At 49.3% G+C, this 14,547-nt stretch overlaps 7 protein-coding genes across 7 annotated transcripts; 6 read left to right on the top strand and 1 right to left on the bottom strand.

The window, feature by feature from the left end:
* Positions 1–6,643: 6,643 nt before the first annotated feature.
* Positions 6,644–7,640, bottom strand: MGYG_00154 (hypothetical protein; the record flags this gene model as incomplete). The annotated part of the gene is made up of 2 exons (XM_003176016.1): positions 6,644–7,074; positions 7,160–7,640. The coding sequence occupies 2 exons, from the start codon at positions 7,638–7,640 to the stop codon at positions 6,644–6,646; spliced, it is 912 nt and encodes a 303-aa protein (XP_003176064.1).
* A 903-nt stretch (positions 7,641–8,543) lies between these two features.
* On the top strand, positions 8,544–9,031 carry MGYG_00153 (hypothetical protein; the record flags this gene model as incomplete). The annotated part of the gene is made up of 2 exons (XM_003176015.1): positions 8,544–8,576; positions 8,744–9,031. The coding sequence occupies 2 exons, from the start codon at positions 8,544–8,546 to the stop codon at positions 9,029–9,031; spliced, it is 321 nt and encodes a 106-aa protein (XP_003176063.1).
* A 519-nt stretch (positions 9,032–9,550) lies between these two features.
* On the top strand, positions 9,551–10,852 carry MGYG_00152 (serine/threonine-protein phosphatase 2A activator 2; the record flags this gene model as incomplete). Its single annotated transcript, XM_003176014.1, has 1 exon — positions 9,551–10,852. The coding sequence occupies one exon, from the start codon at positions 9,551–9,553 to the stop codon at positions 10,850–10,852; it is 1,302 nt and encodes a 433-aa protein (XP_003176062.1).
* Positions 10,853–11,258: 406 nt separating this feature from the next.
* On the top strand, positions 11,259–11,730 carry MGYG_00151 (hypothetical protein; the record flags this gene model as incomplete). Its single annotated transcript, XM_003176013.1, has 2 exons — positions 11,259–11,561; positions 11,629–11,730. 2 exons carry the CDS (start codon positions 11,259–11,261, stop codon positions 11,728–11,730), a joined length of 405 nt encoding a protein of 134 aa, XP_003176061.1.
* Positions 11,731–12,081: 351 nt separating this feature from the next.
* Positions 12,082–12,414, top strand: MGYG_08883 (hypothetical protein; the record flags this gene model as incomplete). Its single annotated transcript, XM_003176012.1, has 1 exon — positions 12,082–12,414. One exon carries the CDS (start codon positions 12,082–12,084, stop codon positions 12,412–12,414), a length of 333 nt encoding a protein of 110 aa, XP_003176060.1.
* Positions 12,415–12,431: 17 nt separating this feature from the next.
* On the top strand, positions 12,432–12,794 carry MGYG_00150 (hypothetical protein; the record flags this gene model as incomplete). The annotated part of the gene is made up of 2 exons (XM_003176011.1): positions 12,432–12,507; positions 12,562–12,794. 2 exons carry the CDS (start codon positions 12,432–12,434, stop codon positions 12,792–12,794), a joined length of 309 nt encoding a protein of 102 aa, XP_003176059.1.
* A 70-nt stretch (positions 12,795–12,864) lies between these two features.
* Positions 12,865–13,200, top strand: MGYG_00149 (hypothetical protein; the record flags this gene model as incomplete). The annotated part of the gene is made up of 1 exon (XM_003176010.1): positions 12,865–13,200. One exon carries the CDS (start codon positions 12,865–12,867, stop codon positions 13,198–13,200), a length of 336 nt encoding a protein of 111 aa, XP_003176058.1.
* Positions 13,201–14,547: the final 1,347 nt, after the last annotated feature.

The raw sequence follows: 14,547 nt of genomic DNA, 5'->3' as shown, positions 1-14,547 counted from the left end.
CATACAGATACAGACACAAGAGAGAGAGGCGGATGAGACAAAAGAAAGACTGTCTGTCTCATGATCTGTCGGTAGCTCGATATCGTCATAGCCTCCCTCTTTCTCTCTCCTCTCCCCGTACTTACATACACTAACTACTGAGAGCGGACACCCCCCCAGCCACCTTTTCAAGCCAAACTCACTCGTCAACTAAGGTAAGTACATACATACATACTAACTTGTGCCGTCGTATTTCGCCTGCATGGGGATGGGGGATGGTATGGGGGTTCACCCTTCTTCGTCTTCTTCTTCCGTGCCCAAAAGCAATTCTCTCGTCCTTTCCTCCCTCGCTGCTACGGAGGGATAGACGAGTGCAGCAGCTGTTGGAAGTGCAGTCAAGTACGGAGTAGCGCTTGTGGAGTCCACACACACACATACACATACTTACATACAGGCAGAAGTGAGTAAACCCCCTGGTCCCGGCCTGACCTTGGTTCTTGACCCCCTTTTTACCCTTTTAGGGCGTCACTCTCTCTCTCTTGACGCCGTGGTGATGATGATGGATAGCAAAGAAAAAGGAATAATATTATCTCCAGTTACCCTTTCTATTTTAGCCATAACAAGCAGAATTAGTAGTTAAATAATAAAATGAACAGGCCATAATATCCGACTGCTATAACCTCCCCAAACGCCAGGATGACCAAGCCAGCCCCTTCAGTCGGTTTCTTCAGTTTCTTCAGGGGAAGAGCCAGTTGATATCAGCATTACTATCATCGTCACTAATCAATCCACGTTTTCTTCCTTCTTCTTCCTTTCCTTCGTCTTCTTCATTAGCAAGGGAAATGAGATTCTCGTTTGCAAACCTGTAAACACCGTCCCGTCTCCACTCGCAATCATCCCACAATCCACGAATCATCGCCTCTAAGCGCCTCTTGACGGAGATGCCAGCACAGCATCGAAATGAAATAATAATAACCCAAGACGGGACAGCGTCGTCATGCCGGTCAGCCACTCAATCCCTCATTATTCTACCATTACTTACAGAGAGTACCACTTGCGATTACTCTTCTCTTCCCCTTTCAATGTCTCATTTCCTGGGTAGATAGTGTTTTGTTTCTTTTTCTTGTCTGGTTTTGGTTTGCTTTCTTTCAGCCCATCCATCAGCCATCAGCCATCAGCCCTATCCAAGTCCACCAGTCCAGTCCAGCAAGCTAGTTGGCTGATCGAGATGGCCGATTTGAAACATTCCTCCACGGAATAAATGTATAAGGATACACTTTTTTGCGTTCTCAGCCTCAGATTTCAGGGCCTCCGTGTCGGAAAATATGTAACTAGTTTAATAATATGTATAGTGATGCGGACTCGCCGACGAATAGAAGGTGATTCCGACCGTGGACAGCCCAGCCCAAGGGGGCTGTTGCCGGGGAGAAAGTCCAGCCTGAGACGATGGACAGACAGCCAGTCGGACGGCCAGAAAGACAAGATAGACAGACAGACAGACAGACAGACGGGTAGATCCCCCCCTGACAACACATCGGTCGACAGTCGACACTTGGGCAGACAGACAGACATCCATCTGGTTACATTTTCATGGCTATAGAGATAGCAGTTATAGCCAAACGGCCGATCGGTTTATAACATATCGAGTCGATCATCCAAGCTTTTTCCCAGTTTTTCTCCCCTTTGACTAGTTGACTTGTCTTCAGGCTCTCACAGTCCAACGGTAATGGTGCTCCGTATAATCCTATCATCATATAGCTCGCGTCACACAGGGTACGGGTACACAGATAGCCCATAGCAAGATGTATATACATTCTGGTTACATATATTGCTTTCTGATATGTTTGACTTCCAAGTATACGAACTAGCTGGTTATATGTAGCAAATCAACCCCATCCGTTGCACTTGCAGCGTTACCATGCATGAGATTTAGACACCACAGCATCATGCATGTCTGTGTGTAATGTGGCTGAGAGATGTTATGTACTTACTTTTGCTTTGTGTTTATTTTTATATTATTCATATGCAATATTTCGAACCTTCGCTCGCAGATTTATCCTATTTAGTATATGTACTTGCGGATTACTGGTTAGCCTGATTGATTGATTGAATGATTGATTGATTGATTGATTAGTGAAATACATCCGTCTAACTACTAGTACTACCAGCTCTCCGGCGCTGCCTGTCCAACTTCTGCGCCGCCCCTGAGACGTGTAGACAGCTAGATGGCTGCCTTAACTCCCCCTTTCTCCTTTGACTGCTTCTTCTCCTTCTCCTTCATCTTTTTATCCCGTCGCCACTCTCTGTCCAACCTCGATATATGCACGTATCTAGTTACCTCCCTCCTCGCCGCAGCCTTTCGGCTAGCAAGACCAGACCTTTCACTTACCCTCATCAAAGCGGCCATCCTGGCTGCCGGAAGAGCCATCCGTCTGCCGATAATCACTCCGTCGGGTGTGTGTGTACTTTACACCACAAGACCTCAAGGTTCTCTGAAGAAAGCCGTTCCACAGGCATCAGGAGAGGAGGGATGACTGGGCCAGGAACAGGCATCGTGAATTTAGTTGGTTGCTTGCACTTCCTACCTTAAGTATGCATGCATGTATTTCTACGCATGGGGTCTTCCGGACATGGGGCCAAGGGGATGGACGGGTTCCTTCATGCACGTATATACATACACACTTACACTTGCAACCGAGTTGCATACCTAGTTCGCAACTGATGTGCACCAAACTGCATGCTACCGCCCTTCCATGCATGCCCTGCAAGCACGCAGCCTTGATCTGCTTCGCCTCTTTATTTATGTCCTCCAGATATGCGCGATTAGTTATTTATCCCTCAGGTTTACGGAGTAATGAACGCACAAGATAGGTACGTCCTTTGAACTCGCATTGCTAACCGGTTAATAAAAAACTGGCAGTTCATCTTGTTAAACGCTGAGCGGCGACAGGGACCCGACCTGGACAGGGGCATGGAAGATTACTCAAGCGACCAGGGTGGCTGTGGTGTGCCTGGATGCCAACCCCAGGGATAGTTACATGGATCTTTTTAAGGGGCAAGAAAGGCAAGGGAACTTGTTGACTCTTTCTTCGTTCATTCAATTGCCAACCCCAACTTCCACGGCATCACGCTGACTGGAAATAAGAGGTGAATGGATGAATGGCAGAACCTGGCTTGACCTGGTTTATATCGAGTTGCATATTAAGTGGCTCGTTGTGGGTAGATAACACAGGGTACGTTGGTTATGAACAAGGGAAACATCAACGGTTCCTCAGTTCCTAGTTCCCCAGGAGAAAAATTGAGCAAACGGCTGCACCCCAAGAGGGACATGTCCAACATTAAAATGTCTTAGGGATTCCCCTTTTCCTCTTTCTTTCTTCCTTTCTTTCCTCTCCAACAACGGAGCACAGGAGTTGGAAAACCTGCACGGCGTACAGGGTTGGTGTTAAGTACAAGTGTTCCGTTCTGCAGGGCAGTTGACACCTTGTGCTGTGCTGTGCTGTGCCCTGTACCACCGCTCAGATGTGCCGAGTATCACTATCATTCAACCCTTACCCACGAACGGAGCCCACCCTGGCCGTCAATGCTTCTTCACCCTTCTTGATCAACTGCCGCTCAACTGTTCTTCTCACTTATTCACCAACCTTGATCCCTAAAGCGCGGCATCGATCGCCATGGGACGAACAGGGCTATCCGTCACCCGCCGTCTCAGCCGCTTCCCGGGTCGTGGAGGGAAGGAACGAGAAGTTACCGGCCAGACGTTACATCCGTGCCAGGCCTATCTGATCAATATTTCCATCCATCTCCAAGCGGAACATACCTCTCTTCTCCAATTCCAATTGATTCCTTTCGACAATCAGGAAATTCAAAGTTCAGTCAGACAGAACCCGATGATGCCGGAACCTTTCATCTCATCACCATGGCTTTGCCACACCCGTCCGTTACGTACAACCCTGGTTTCTTCTCGCCGTCGCCGTTGGCCTCGCCATGCCCAACTCCTTCGATCCATCACATTTTCAGATTTTTCTTTTCTTCTTGACCAGAAGCAAGCTCACGAAATGGCAATATAGCATGCCTGCCTCATTTCTTCCTATACGAAAGTTTATCGGGATTGATCAGACAGATGACCTGTTCGTAAGTTAGTTAAAGCACACCGGAACCACGCAACGTTAACAAAACCTCGGGGCAAACGACCTGAACTCTGGAGAACGAGCTTGCTTTGCTAAGTTAGGCGACTAACTTACCCCAACTATGCTTTTTCCTCGTTCACACCCTCCGCCCATGCAATCGAATATCAATCTCGTATAAACCCATGTTCGCGATCGTTATCGTTTTGCCTCCTCGCTTCGGGAGATATCTTCGCTTCATATATTGATACCCGGAGATACAAATACCCATTTCCTAAATACATACTCCGTACAAGATACGGGATATGATGATGAGCTTTGTGGCCATGACTGCATCACTGACCACGCACTGGAGCTAGCTCATTAAAAAAAAAAATTAAGGCAGCCGCCGAATATACCCGCCGACTCCATCGTGAGCTGTCTGAACGCACTAACGTAGGCCCAGTTTGATGCCTTCCATATACTTCGAAGGCCCCTTTGATACAGGTGGGACGTTGAATCCACTCCATGACCAGCCGTTGATGGCGATCTCCACGGAAACCACGAGAGGCCCCCCGTGTTTGGACATTCCTCAGGACGCCATGTTTCAACTCATAGTTCTTCTTGTCAAGACAACCCCAAAGGTCCCTTGAAATTAGCCCATCGCGCCAACAAAATTAAATGCGTCAGCGAAAACATGTCTTGCACTTATTTTGATACACTCTCAATTTCTCAAATCAAAAAAAGGGGAGTAACACTTTCTACCTTATTACTAATCACATATCATGTGATATATTTGATCAGTAATATAGTTATGGCTTATGTCATCGTTTCGATTTTTGGGCAAGACAAAAACATTATGAGAAACGAAACAAAGATCACGACGACAAGGCATTTGTTCTCTGAAATAAAAGATATGTACTCCGTATATTGTGCGTATTGCATGTGTACCCCTTATTTTGCTGCCTGCATACCAAGGCCAGCTGTCAAACCACACCAGTTTGACATGACAGGCCTCCACGACACCGGTGACGGTTGTTGAGCACACCGCCTCCAGTTTCCGGTGCAATATGCAGCAATTCAATCCACATAATATACCCATCCTGGGCACGCCTAGCATGAAGGCGCGAATATCTTCTGCAGAAAGATGTGCGAAGGACTTGCAGTTGGCTTGAACTATTGTCCCATGTGATACACTGAGTGCCAACGGGTAACCATGCAGCGTTAGGGGCCTTAGGCAGAGTTGAGACAGTCAAAACTCGAATTGCAGTGCCTTTCTGCCTAGCATCCTGTACTATTATGTGAATCTTTTTATTGTCATCCAACTACGGTGCAACGTTCTCCGGCGTTGATATAGTAGCTTGTTCAGGCCACTGCATGATACCTGCTGGCATTTTAATGGCTGCATGCCAGGCCAACTCATTATCGGATTGTCTTTCGGTGGCTAAATAGGATATGTTGGAGTATAACTATATCCTATTTCAACAAGGAGCATATGGTACTGCGTCTGCAGTTCTTATTTGATGCCGAATGCTGGTATGCAGTTTTTCCCACCTACTTTGCCATTTTCAACCCCGTTGCTTTCAAAAAATTCCCAGCGAAATAAACCTGAGACATTCGGGGGCGGCTACACATTAGTTGGATGGAGATGTTGGATGGATTCATTAGAAGGGCGATACAGCAGACCCTAGCATGAATGTCTACCAACTCCGAAGTCAACTACCACCTCCATACCTATATGCATAGTGCCGAACATCTAGGTGTGCAGTCGCGGTAAATGCCTCAGGATAAATTAAGAAATGTCAAGCATTTCGATGGATGGATCAGCCAGCCAGCATTTGCGTTTTCGTATTGATATGCAGGAATGATATTTGAGTTGGCGGCTGCCATTGGTTGGTTAGTTGGTTTGGACAGGGATTGGCATGACATGCAAAATATATATAGTTGACCTAAAATATGGTTGCATTTGTTACTACTAATTGAACAGGGCGAGTCCTGGATGGCTACATGGAAATTTTAGCGATAATACGTAATAGAAATCAACACGTGTGGAAGGCATTAAATAACACTTGAATGGAGAAAGATTGGATGAGCAGGATGTTTTTCAAGACTCCAACGAGAGAAGAGAAGAGAATAATGAGCGAACCAAAGCCAGTGATAGGCGGGGTATTGAAGAAGGGCATAACAAGAGAAAAGAAGAAGGACAAGAACGTTAGAACGTAGAAAGTAGATGTACAATGCAGAAGAATAGACGACGAAGAGAAGACGCGAAGAAGTTCAAAGCCTGATGCCTCGCTAATGAAACACCGAAACAGACAAACTGTGCAAGCAGAACTGACAATGTTTTTATCCTTCGAGAGGGATCCAAATAAATTGATGGCAAGATGCGATGTGACGGTTTTCTTCGTTAGTATTCCCAGGTATCCAGCAAGGGAAAGGGAAGGTGAATTCGAGGAACTCCGCGTAAATGCATGTAAACCGAACAAAGAAAAGCAGAGCTGTGTTGAATGTAAGATTGGTTTTTTTCTCTCTTCGGGTATGAGCGAGAGTGAATGCGTTTATGACTCCGTAGCACCCGGTGATATGGTAAGGATGATAACCAAACTGCTGACCATGAGAGACGCAGTGATGAATGCCGTCAGGGCAATACTGCCACGACTGGCAGGGAACTTCCCTCTGACCACCCAGTATTGACTCTCAAAGTAGCGATGGAAGCCAATGAAGAGGACAAGTATGGCTACTCCTATGAAGGTGGCGCCTAGTGGCTTTCCGAGACCACGAAGCTGGCTGCTGTTACTTGTGATGGTGAAGTAGAGGCCCTTGGAAGTTTCTCTGTAGTGTTCTGATAGAAGAGCGGTTGGGTCGCTGGGTCTGTGAAGCGAGGGATCTAATTGCTGGATGGCGGTGTTGAGACGGAAAAGCTGTGTAACCGCTATCCCTATGGAGGCAAAGGCGAGAGATGTTCGTAGCCACGAGAGAAATGTGCGTTCTACCAGTCATTAGAATTCCATATTTCGAGAATGGGCTCTATAGAAAATAGAAAATAGGGGAAAAAAAAGGATTTAAAAACGTACCTAAAGCGAGATGGTCTCTGGCGACGCTGCCTTTGTTTTCCAGCTCCAAGCTGCCGTACTTCTCAAGCATGCGTTTGTACCACGAGAGCGGCTGTTCCGGTCGTATGCTCCCCTTCCTAGACCGCTGGGACGAGTAAGAGGCACCTCGCTGCCGGGGTATAGTGCCACCATTGACGACGTTGCTGCCATGAGCATTGTTGAAGTGGTTATTATCAGATGCAGCTGGTGCAGCGCCTCCAGCGCCTGGCGCACACTGCCCATCCACGCTATTGTCCATGGGGCTGCGGTCACGAACTATCGACTGGTGCGTCCTTATCCTGCTGAACTGTGGCCGTGAAGCAGTATGAGCTGACTCCATGGAATCTCTGGACAGAGTAGACGAGCCAGAATCAGAATGCGAGTCTGCTTCGGCTGGTGAAGAGAAGGAACCATAGTTAGGTCTCGAGCCTGACCTCGTCGTCGCCGTCGCCGAGTCAGCCATTGTCTAGACCCTCGTCTCTTTCCGTTTCTCTTTTCTTGCTGCTTCCGTATTGCTCCTCGGCTATGTGTTGGTTCTTGGGTGGCCAGTTGGTTGGCTCTCTCTGGCCGGGGGGAGGAAGAGGTCGCTGGTTGGAGCTACCGTCACCCACTGCTGGTAATTGGTGGGATGCCTGCGGAAGAAACGGTGAAGGGGGCCGTCCCCTTTGTCTAGACGAGCAGAAAAAAGCGACGCCGAAGATAAAAATGGACTACGGGAAGGCCACGAAAAGCATATAGAGCGAAAAATGAAGAAAATAAGGGACGGCGGCGGCGGGCGGCGGAAGTGCATGCGTGGGTGTTGTATATACCTTTAGCTACTCCCTCGAGACCACAGCTCGCTCGCTCGCCCACGAACCAAGCCCAGGCCAGGGTTCGTCCAGGGATGCAGCACCAACAAGGTCAAAAACTCCGGCAGATGGCTTGGCTGTTGATCATGCATTCGATCAACTGTGCATCTGCCTCTGGTCTCTATCCCTTTTCTCCCTTCTTTTAGTGTCAACTGGTCGTCTGTCTTCTGTCCTCCTCGTGTCGTCATAGTCTTGCGCGTTCCTGGCCGACCTCGTCTCACAAGAGGTTTATCTTATCCTCCGGCCTCACGCCCCAGCACCACCCACGACCGCTAGTTACTGCACGAAGACAACGACATTATTGACACATTAACAGTGAAGCGCCGCGCGAGGCTAAGACCTTTCTCCCTTCTCTGGTCTTCTTTGACCCTCCCGTCTGCGTGGACGGGCCCACCCAAGCAGAGTTTTTCCGCGTTCAGATCGCCCTTTCGCAGCTGCGTTAGTGGGAGCTGAGCTGATATAGGTCGACAGTCGCTTGACTAGTGGCGACGGTGCGCCGCATCTTATTGGACATTCGCATGGCTGGCCGAGTGACGATGGGCTTGAAGGGGGTGGATTAATGTCCTAAGAGGGCCTGGGAGGATGGGTCTGGGTGTGACAGAGGCGCAATCCTGGGCTGCCTTTGGACGAGAGACGGCGAAAACCCTGAGAGCCAAATGAATTGGGATGAATGGCTGAGGGGGGTAAAAAAACATGGCTGGTGAACTGACTGGATCAGGCGCGCCGTAGTGCAAGGTGGTGCAAGGTGCAAGGGGGAGCCATCGTGCAGGAATCGGCCGTCCTCTTCGATGATAGGTGTCTGAGCGAGGGCAGAGCTGAGAAAGAGTTACGATGCTTCGGCCCTTCAGACCTATTGGCGGTGGTTTCCCCTCTTCGCTTCCTATATACGTGCATCTGGCCTGGATCGATCATGAGACTGCAAGGCTCAACAGTCAACAGTCAACATCGCTCTAGGCGGCAGGGATATACACCTTCTGCCTGCTGCATAAGGGAGATTCTCATGTGAGCAAACGCTTCTACACAACCTTTTATGCGGAGACAAGTCGTTTGACTACTATTTACGGATACTCCCACAATTCCGCTTCTGAAAGCCGTTATTTGTTATAGATGATGAGCTCTCTATGGAGTCAGAACTTCCTACAGAGTACTCCAAAGGCCCTATTCTGTATATAAGACACCCCGTATTCAGGCGCTGAATGATAAGCAAACTAGGATACCTTTACTATGGAATGAATCACACTCCACCTTCAACCTGACCTACAACCTAATACAGATCTGCCCATCACGATCACCACCATCACCGTTACCACCACCACCACCACCGTCATCATCATCATCATCTTAACCTCATCTCTAGCTGTCAATCTTCACCTCCATCTGCATCTTCGATTTATACTCGATTACGTCATCCGTCACGGGTTCAACCTTGAACGACAAAAACGTAGAAGAAGAAAAGAAGCAAAAAAGAAGCAGAAAGAAGAACAAGAAGACGCAGAGCAAACAAGCAAGCAAGAGGTCGAGCATCATGGCGTCGTCTACCCAGGAACCAGCGCCTCGTGTCTCTGCCTCTATCCCCAAAATCGACTTGTCGAAGAAGCTAACGCGAACTGGCGGCCCTCGACGGCAGCCTGCCGCTGGCGACTCAGCGCCACCAACCCCATCGATGCCCCCTCGCCCTGCAACGGAAAATCTGAAGTACACGCGCCCTGTGCCTCGCATTCTCTCTGTCCAGGATCACGAATCCTTCCTCGCCTCGCCATCGTACAATCTTGTTACGGGCTTCGTGTTCAATCTATCGGACAGTGTGCAGCAAAAGTCGATACCAGATGTCCTTGAGCAGTCGAGTCGTACCTCGCCACCATCGCCCATCATATCCAAGATTCTCGAGATACTATCATCAATAGATTCGCTGCTCAATGCCCACCCATCCCTTGATCAGGGCGGATCTCGTTTCGGCAACCCTGCGTTCCGGTCCCTTTTTGATGATGTCGAGTCTCACAGCCTCTCATGGCATAAGGAGCTGTTGGGCATTACTGACGACGCTGTCATAGCCGAGATATCAACATACCTAGTCAATTCTCTGGGCTCGCGCTCACGTCTCGACTACGGCTCAGGCCACGAGCTCAACTTCGTGATGTGGCTGCTTTGTTTGTACCAGCTCCGGATGCTTGACACACCCGATTTCCCCCTTCTAGTCTGCAGCGTCTTCACTCGCTATATCGAGCTCATGCGCCACATCCAGCTAACATACTACCTCGAGCCTGCCGGATCCCATGGTGTCTGGGGTCTCGACGACTATCAATTCCTGCCATTTCTCTTCGGTGCATCACAATTGGCGGGCCATCGCTATATAACCCCCCTATCCATACACAATAACGTCGTCCTCGATGAAGAGCGCGGAAAATGGATATACCTCGACCAAGTGAAATGGGTGGACAGCGTAAAGACCGTAAAGGGCCTACGGTGGCACAGTCCCATGCTAGATGACATTTCCGGTGCCAAGAACTGGTACAAGGTAGAAGCCGGCATGAAGAAGATGTTTACCAAGGAAGTGCTGGGCAAGCTGCCAATCATGCAGCATTTCCTGTTCGGCAGCTTGATTCCTGCGACACCGCAGATGGGCGTTCGGGAGCCGCAGGAGGGCGTACATGATTCCAGCCACAGCCATGGCAATGGCCCTTGTAGCGACCACTCTCACAAGTCTTCAAATGGCGTGGACTTTTGGGGAGACTGCTGTGGTATCAAGGTGCCTAGTGCTGTGGCTGCGGGTGAAGAGATGAGGAAACGACAGGGAGGTTCCGAGCTACGGCCTATCCCATTTGATTGATCATGTAAATATGGCTACCGTCGTGATGTTACCGACCACTCAGCCGACCAGTAGGGCATATAAGTGTAGCCAATACAAATAATAACAAAATAAATAAATATCTAACGTCTCGTCCGCCTTGAATAAATAACACTCTAGCTGAGCTCCTCGGATGTTTTTGCAAAGCTGCAGAATGACGTAATTTATTACATAATCACCTGTAGCTTCACCCTTGCAGGCAGAGAAACCGATTCTTCCTTTGCAGCGCAAGAAGAACCAGCGAATGAAGCCAAAAGCGCAGACGTGCCAGACATGCGGCCCAATCGATAGCCAAGTCATCGCGATCAGCGAATAAGCCTGGCTAAGTGCTACCTGCTAGCTACGATAGCACACTACCGAACCCCCTCCCTCGCCATCGACGCAAGCCATGGCACCGTCCAACGAGTATGCAGTAAGTGGAGGAGGCCGGTTGAAGATCAAAGGCTCCAAGGTTCAGGACGGGCGTGTGGATAAGAAGAAGAAAAAGAAGAAGAGAGATAAGGAAAAGGAGGCAGGCGTTGCTGTGAGAAAGGAGGAAGAAGAGGAGGAGGACGGAGATGCAGCTGTTGGTGAAGGGTCGAGCGCAAAGGGGGAAAAGGATAGCCGGAGTCGGAGTGTGAGCGAGCTCCTTGAGGGCGATGACGGGAAGACTGAAGCTGAGAGGAGGCATGCTGAGGCAAAGCGGAAGCGGGTAAGTCTACCTACCTAGGCACCTGTTTATGAGGGACATCCAAGCTTAACGGTTGTTTCGTCTACAGCTCAACGAACGACTGAAGCGAGAAGGCGTCAAGACACACAAAGAGCGAGTGGAGGAGTTGAACAAGTACCTCAGCAACCTGAGCGAACATCACGACATGTAAGTTCCGACCGAATTAGTTGCCATCGTTGTTTTGGCAAGGCTGACTTGGTATCACTCGATAGGCCGAGAATTGGACCAGGATAACACCTGCAGTTATTGCTTTTCCTGCATTGTTTTCTTTGTCTTCGCTTCTGTTCAAGTCTACAGGTTTGAACATGCATCTACGATATATGTTACTTTTCTTGTGTGATCTAGAGTTACTAGACACTGGCATGGGCACGTATGGGGAGAGTATAGGTCTATAACATTGATATTATTTGGTAGCCAAATACCCTTTATATCACAAACAATGGTCTTTCAGCACAATTAATAGAGAAACACATCAAGATAAGACAGGCTAAATGGGAGAAATATGACGAAACCAGGCCAAACACCATGCAAAAAAGGAAGCAAAGGAAAAGAGAGAGAAATAGGACCAAGCCAGACCCTAGACTCTAAAAACGGGCAAAATAAGCCGGTACGCTGCAGGGCTTGGAAGAGCAGCACGAAAACAGATATATTGAGGAATTCCCAGCCGATAAGGCAGAAGGGAAAGGGGAAAGAGAACAATATCCAAGAATATTATCCCAAAGACCAAAACCCACCGGAGCACCACCACCCCCCAAGTCCCAACAATATCAATAAAAGAAGAGGACTCCCCCCTGACCCCGACACCCCCGTATCAAGCTGGCCGGTCCCAGGGTAATGATATGATAATAAAGCATGCCGACGAGGATGAAAAATCGGAAACAAGCAAAGGGAGACAAGAATGGCTCATTATACTCCTCTGACGACCGTTGTTCGTTCGGAGTTCAACCGTTCGGCGTTACGGGCATGTGACTCCTTCTTGCAGTCCTCCAGGCCGCTGCAGCTATGCGATTCAAGCATACGGTGTTTGCTGCAGAACTGGCCCTTGCAGAAGCCACAGTCGCCGACTATACGCTGAGCGAGCTCTTTGCAGGCCTTGAACTGGCAACGTGGCTTTCTGGATGGGGCCATTTTTTGGAGAGTGTAGACGGCAGAAGTAGAGGTAGGCAAGCGTTTGACGTCGTCCTTAATGAGACGATTGACGAGCACTTTGTATGAGAGTGTGGCTCGTAAGGCAAATCCGGCTATGAACGCTGGCTGATGGTTGTTGGTTGATGGCTGATGGCTGATGACTGGAAAGGAGCGTCAGCGTTTGGTTCCGGTTATCAGGCTTCTGAGTAAGACCGTTGCCGCTCCGATAATCGGGCTGACAGAGAGGAAGAATCATGAGCTTGAGGAGGAAGAGGGAGATGACTTACAGCAGTATGGCGTTGAGGATGTTATGGCGGAAGAAAGGGGAGGGAGGGAGAGAGAGAGATTGGGTGAGCAGGGTACCTTGACAGGCAGAGAGACGGCGGCAGCAGCTGGTGTGGTAGATAAGGAGGAAGAGGAAAAAGGGGAGAGAGGAAGGGGAAGCCGGGCGAGGCAAGGGCTTTATAAATGGCGAGGAAAAGGAGATTTCTAGTGACAGTCCGGGGGAGGCAGAGGAAGAGGAGAGAGAGAGGCAGAAGAGCAAAGAAGAAATGGCAGAGAGAGGCGAGGCTAAGGCGATCCAAGCGACCACATGAGAAGGACGCTGTCGGGTTGCCTGCTTTGCTTGGTTCTGGTGGAGCTCATATTCTGCGCTCCCCTTCATGTATCATCGACGCAAGCAAGAGTGACTTAGTTACGGGCTTGTTTGCTTTGAGCTAGTTACGGATTACGGAGAAGCTCACTAGCTCGCTCGTTTGTATGGGGCAGGCCATGCCATGCCCATGCCCATGCCATGTCACGCTTACTCACATATACTTAGAGCTACTATAGGTACTCCGTAAGGTAAGGTAGGCCTGCAGAGTGTTGGCCAGAGTGTCCATATATCGTGCGTACGTACCTAATTCTATGAATAGTTAGGAGGGAGGGAGGTCCGTGAAGTTTCGAGATGCTGTGTTGTCACTCTCTCGCTGGCATCGCCTTTCCCCTTGTTGGATGGAGTTACATACTCCGTACATGCTGGAGTTAACTTGGTCAGGGGCTGCGGCCACCCCCCCAGCGCTAAGTCGGTCGCCGCCGTCACTCGCCAGCCGTAAGGCGTCAGGCGTCAGGCGTCAGGCTTCTGAGGCGTTGCCTGTTTGTCTAAGGGGGTGTACAACCTTCCACGGCCACCTACATTAGAAGCCTTCCGTAAGGGGATATGAAAGGCATGAATGTATATATTAAGGGCGTTCTATCCCTGCGTGGAAATGGACGGCACATGCCCGAGATCCGCGCGGACGGCTGCGTCTCTTCGTCCCAGGGATCATGTCACCCTTTTTCTCACCGGCTTTTTCTCCCCATTGCCCTGGTCGTAAAAAAAAAGGTCTGTCTGGTCTGTCTTCCTCCCTGTCGTCGCCTGTTATCCTTTCTGATATACATGAAAGGGGGCGTTTGTATCACGATGTATTCAATACGCCACTCAGGTCACGTTACACCAGCAAATCAGGGGTCCGTTGGGGCGTATCGGTGTAATGGCCTGTATTGCCGCTCCCGTGACCCAGTTGCCGGTCCTCACCGCCTCGCCCCAACTGGGAAATCTTCGACTTCTTCTCTTTCTTTTTCTTCTTTTTCTTTTTCTCGCTGTCAGGAACTCGTACAGGATCCAGAAGATGGAAAAGAAGATATCTAAACTGGCGAAGAAGAGGAAAAGAAGAGGGAAAATAAGCAACGACGAGGATGAAAATCTCTGCAGACCGAGGGACGGATGGTGATACCGGGATACGAAGTGGTTGTGTCGTGCAAGAGAAGAGGCTCCGGAGGCTGCTAATTTAAAGTCGACTGTGGCGAAGAGAAGTTTACC

Source organism: Nannizzia gypsea, genomic scaffold (assembly GCF_000150975.2).
Source record: "Nannizzia gypsea CBS 118893 supercont1.1 genomic scaffold, whole genome shotgun sequence".
Classification (NCBI taxonomy): Eukaryota; Fungi; Ascomycota; class Eurotiomycetes; order Onygenales; family Arthrodermataceae; genus Nannizzia; species Nannizzia gypsea.
Note: the sequence above shows the minus strand (reverse complement) of the source record. Positions and strands in the feature narration are given on the sequence as shown.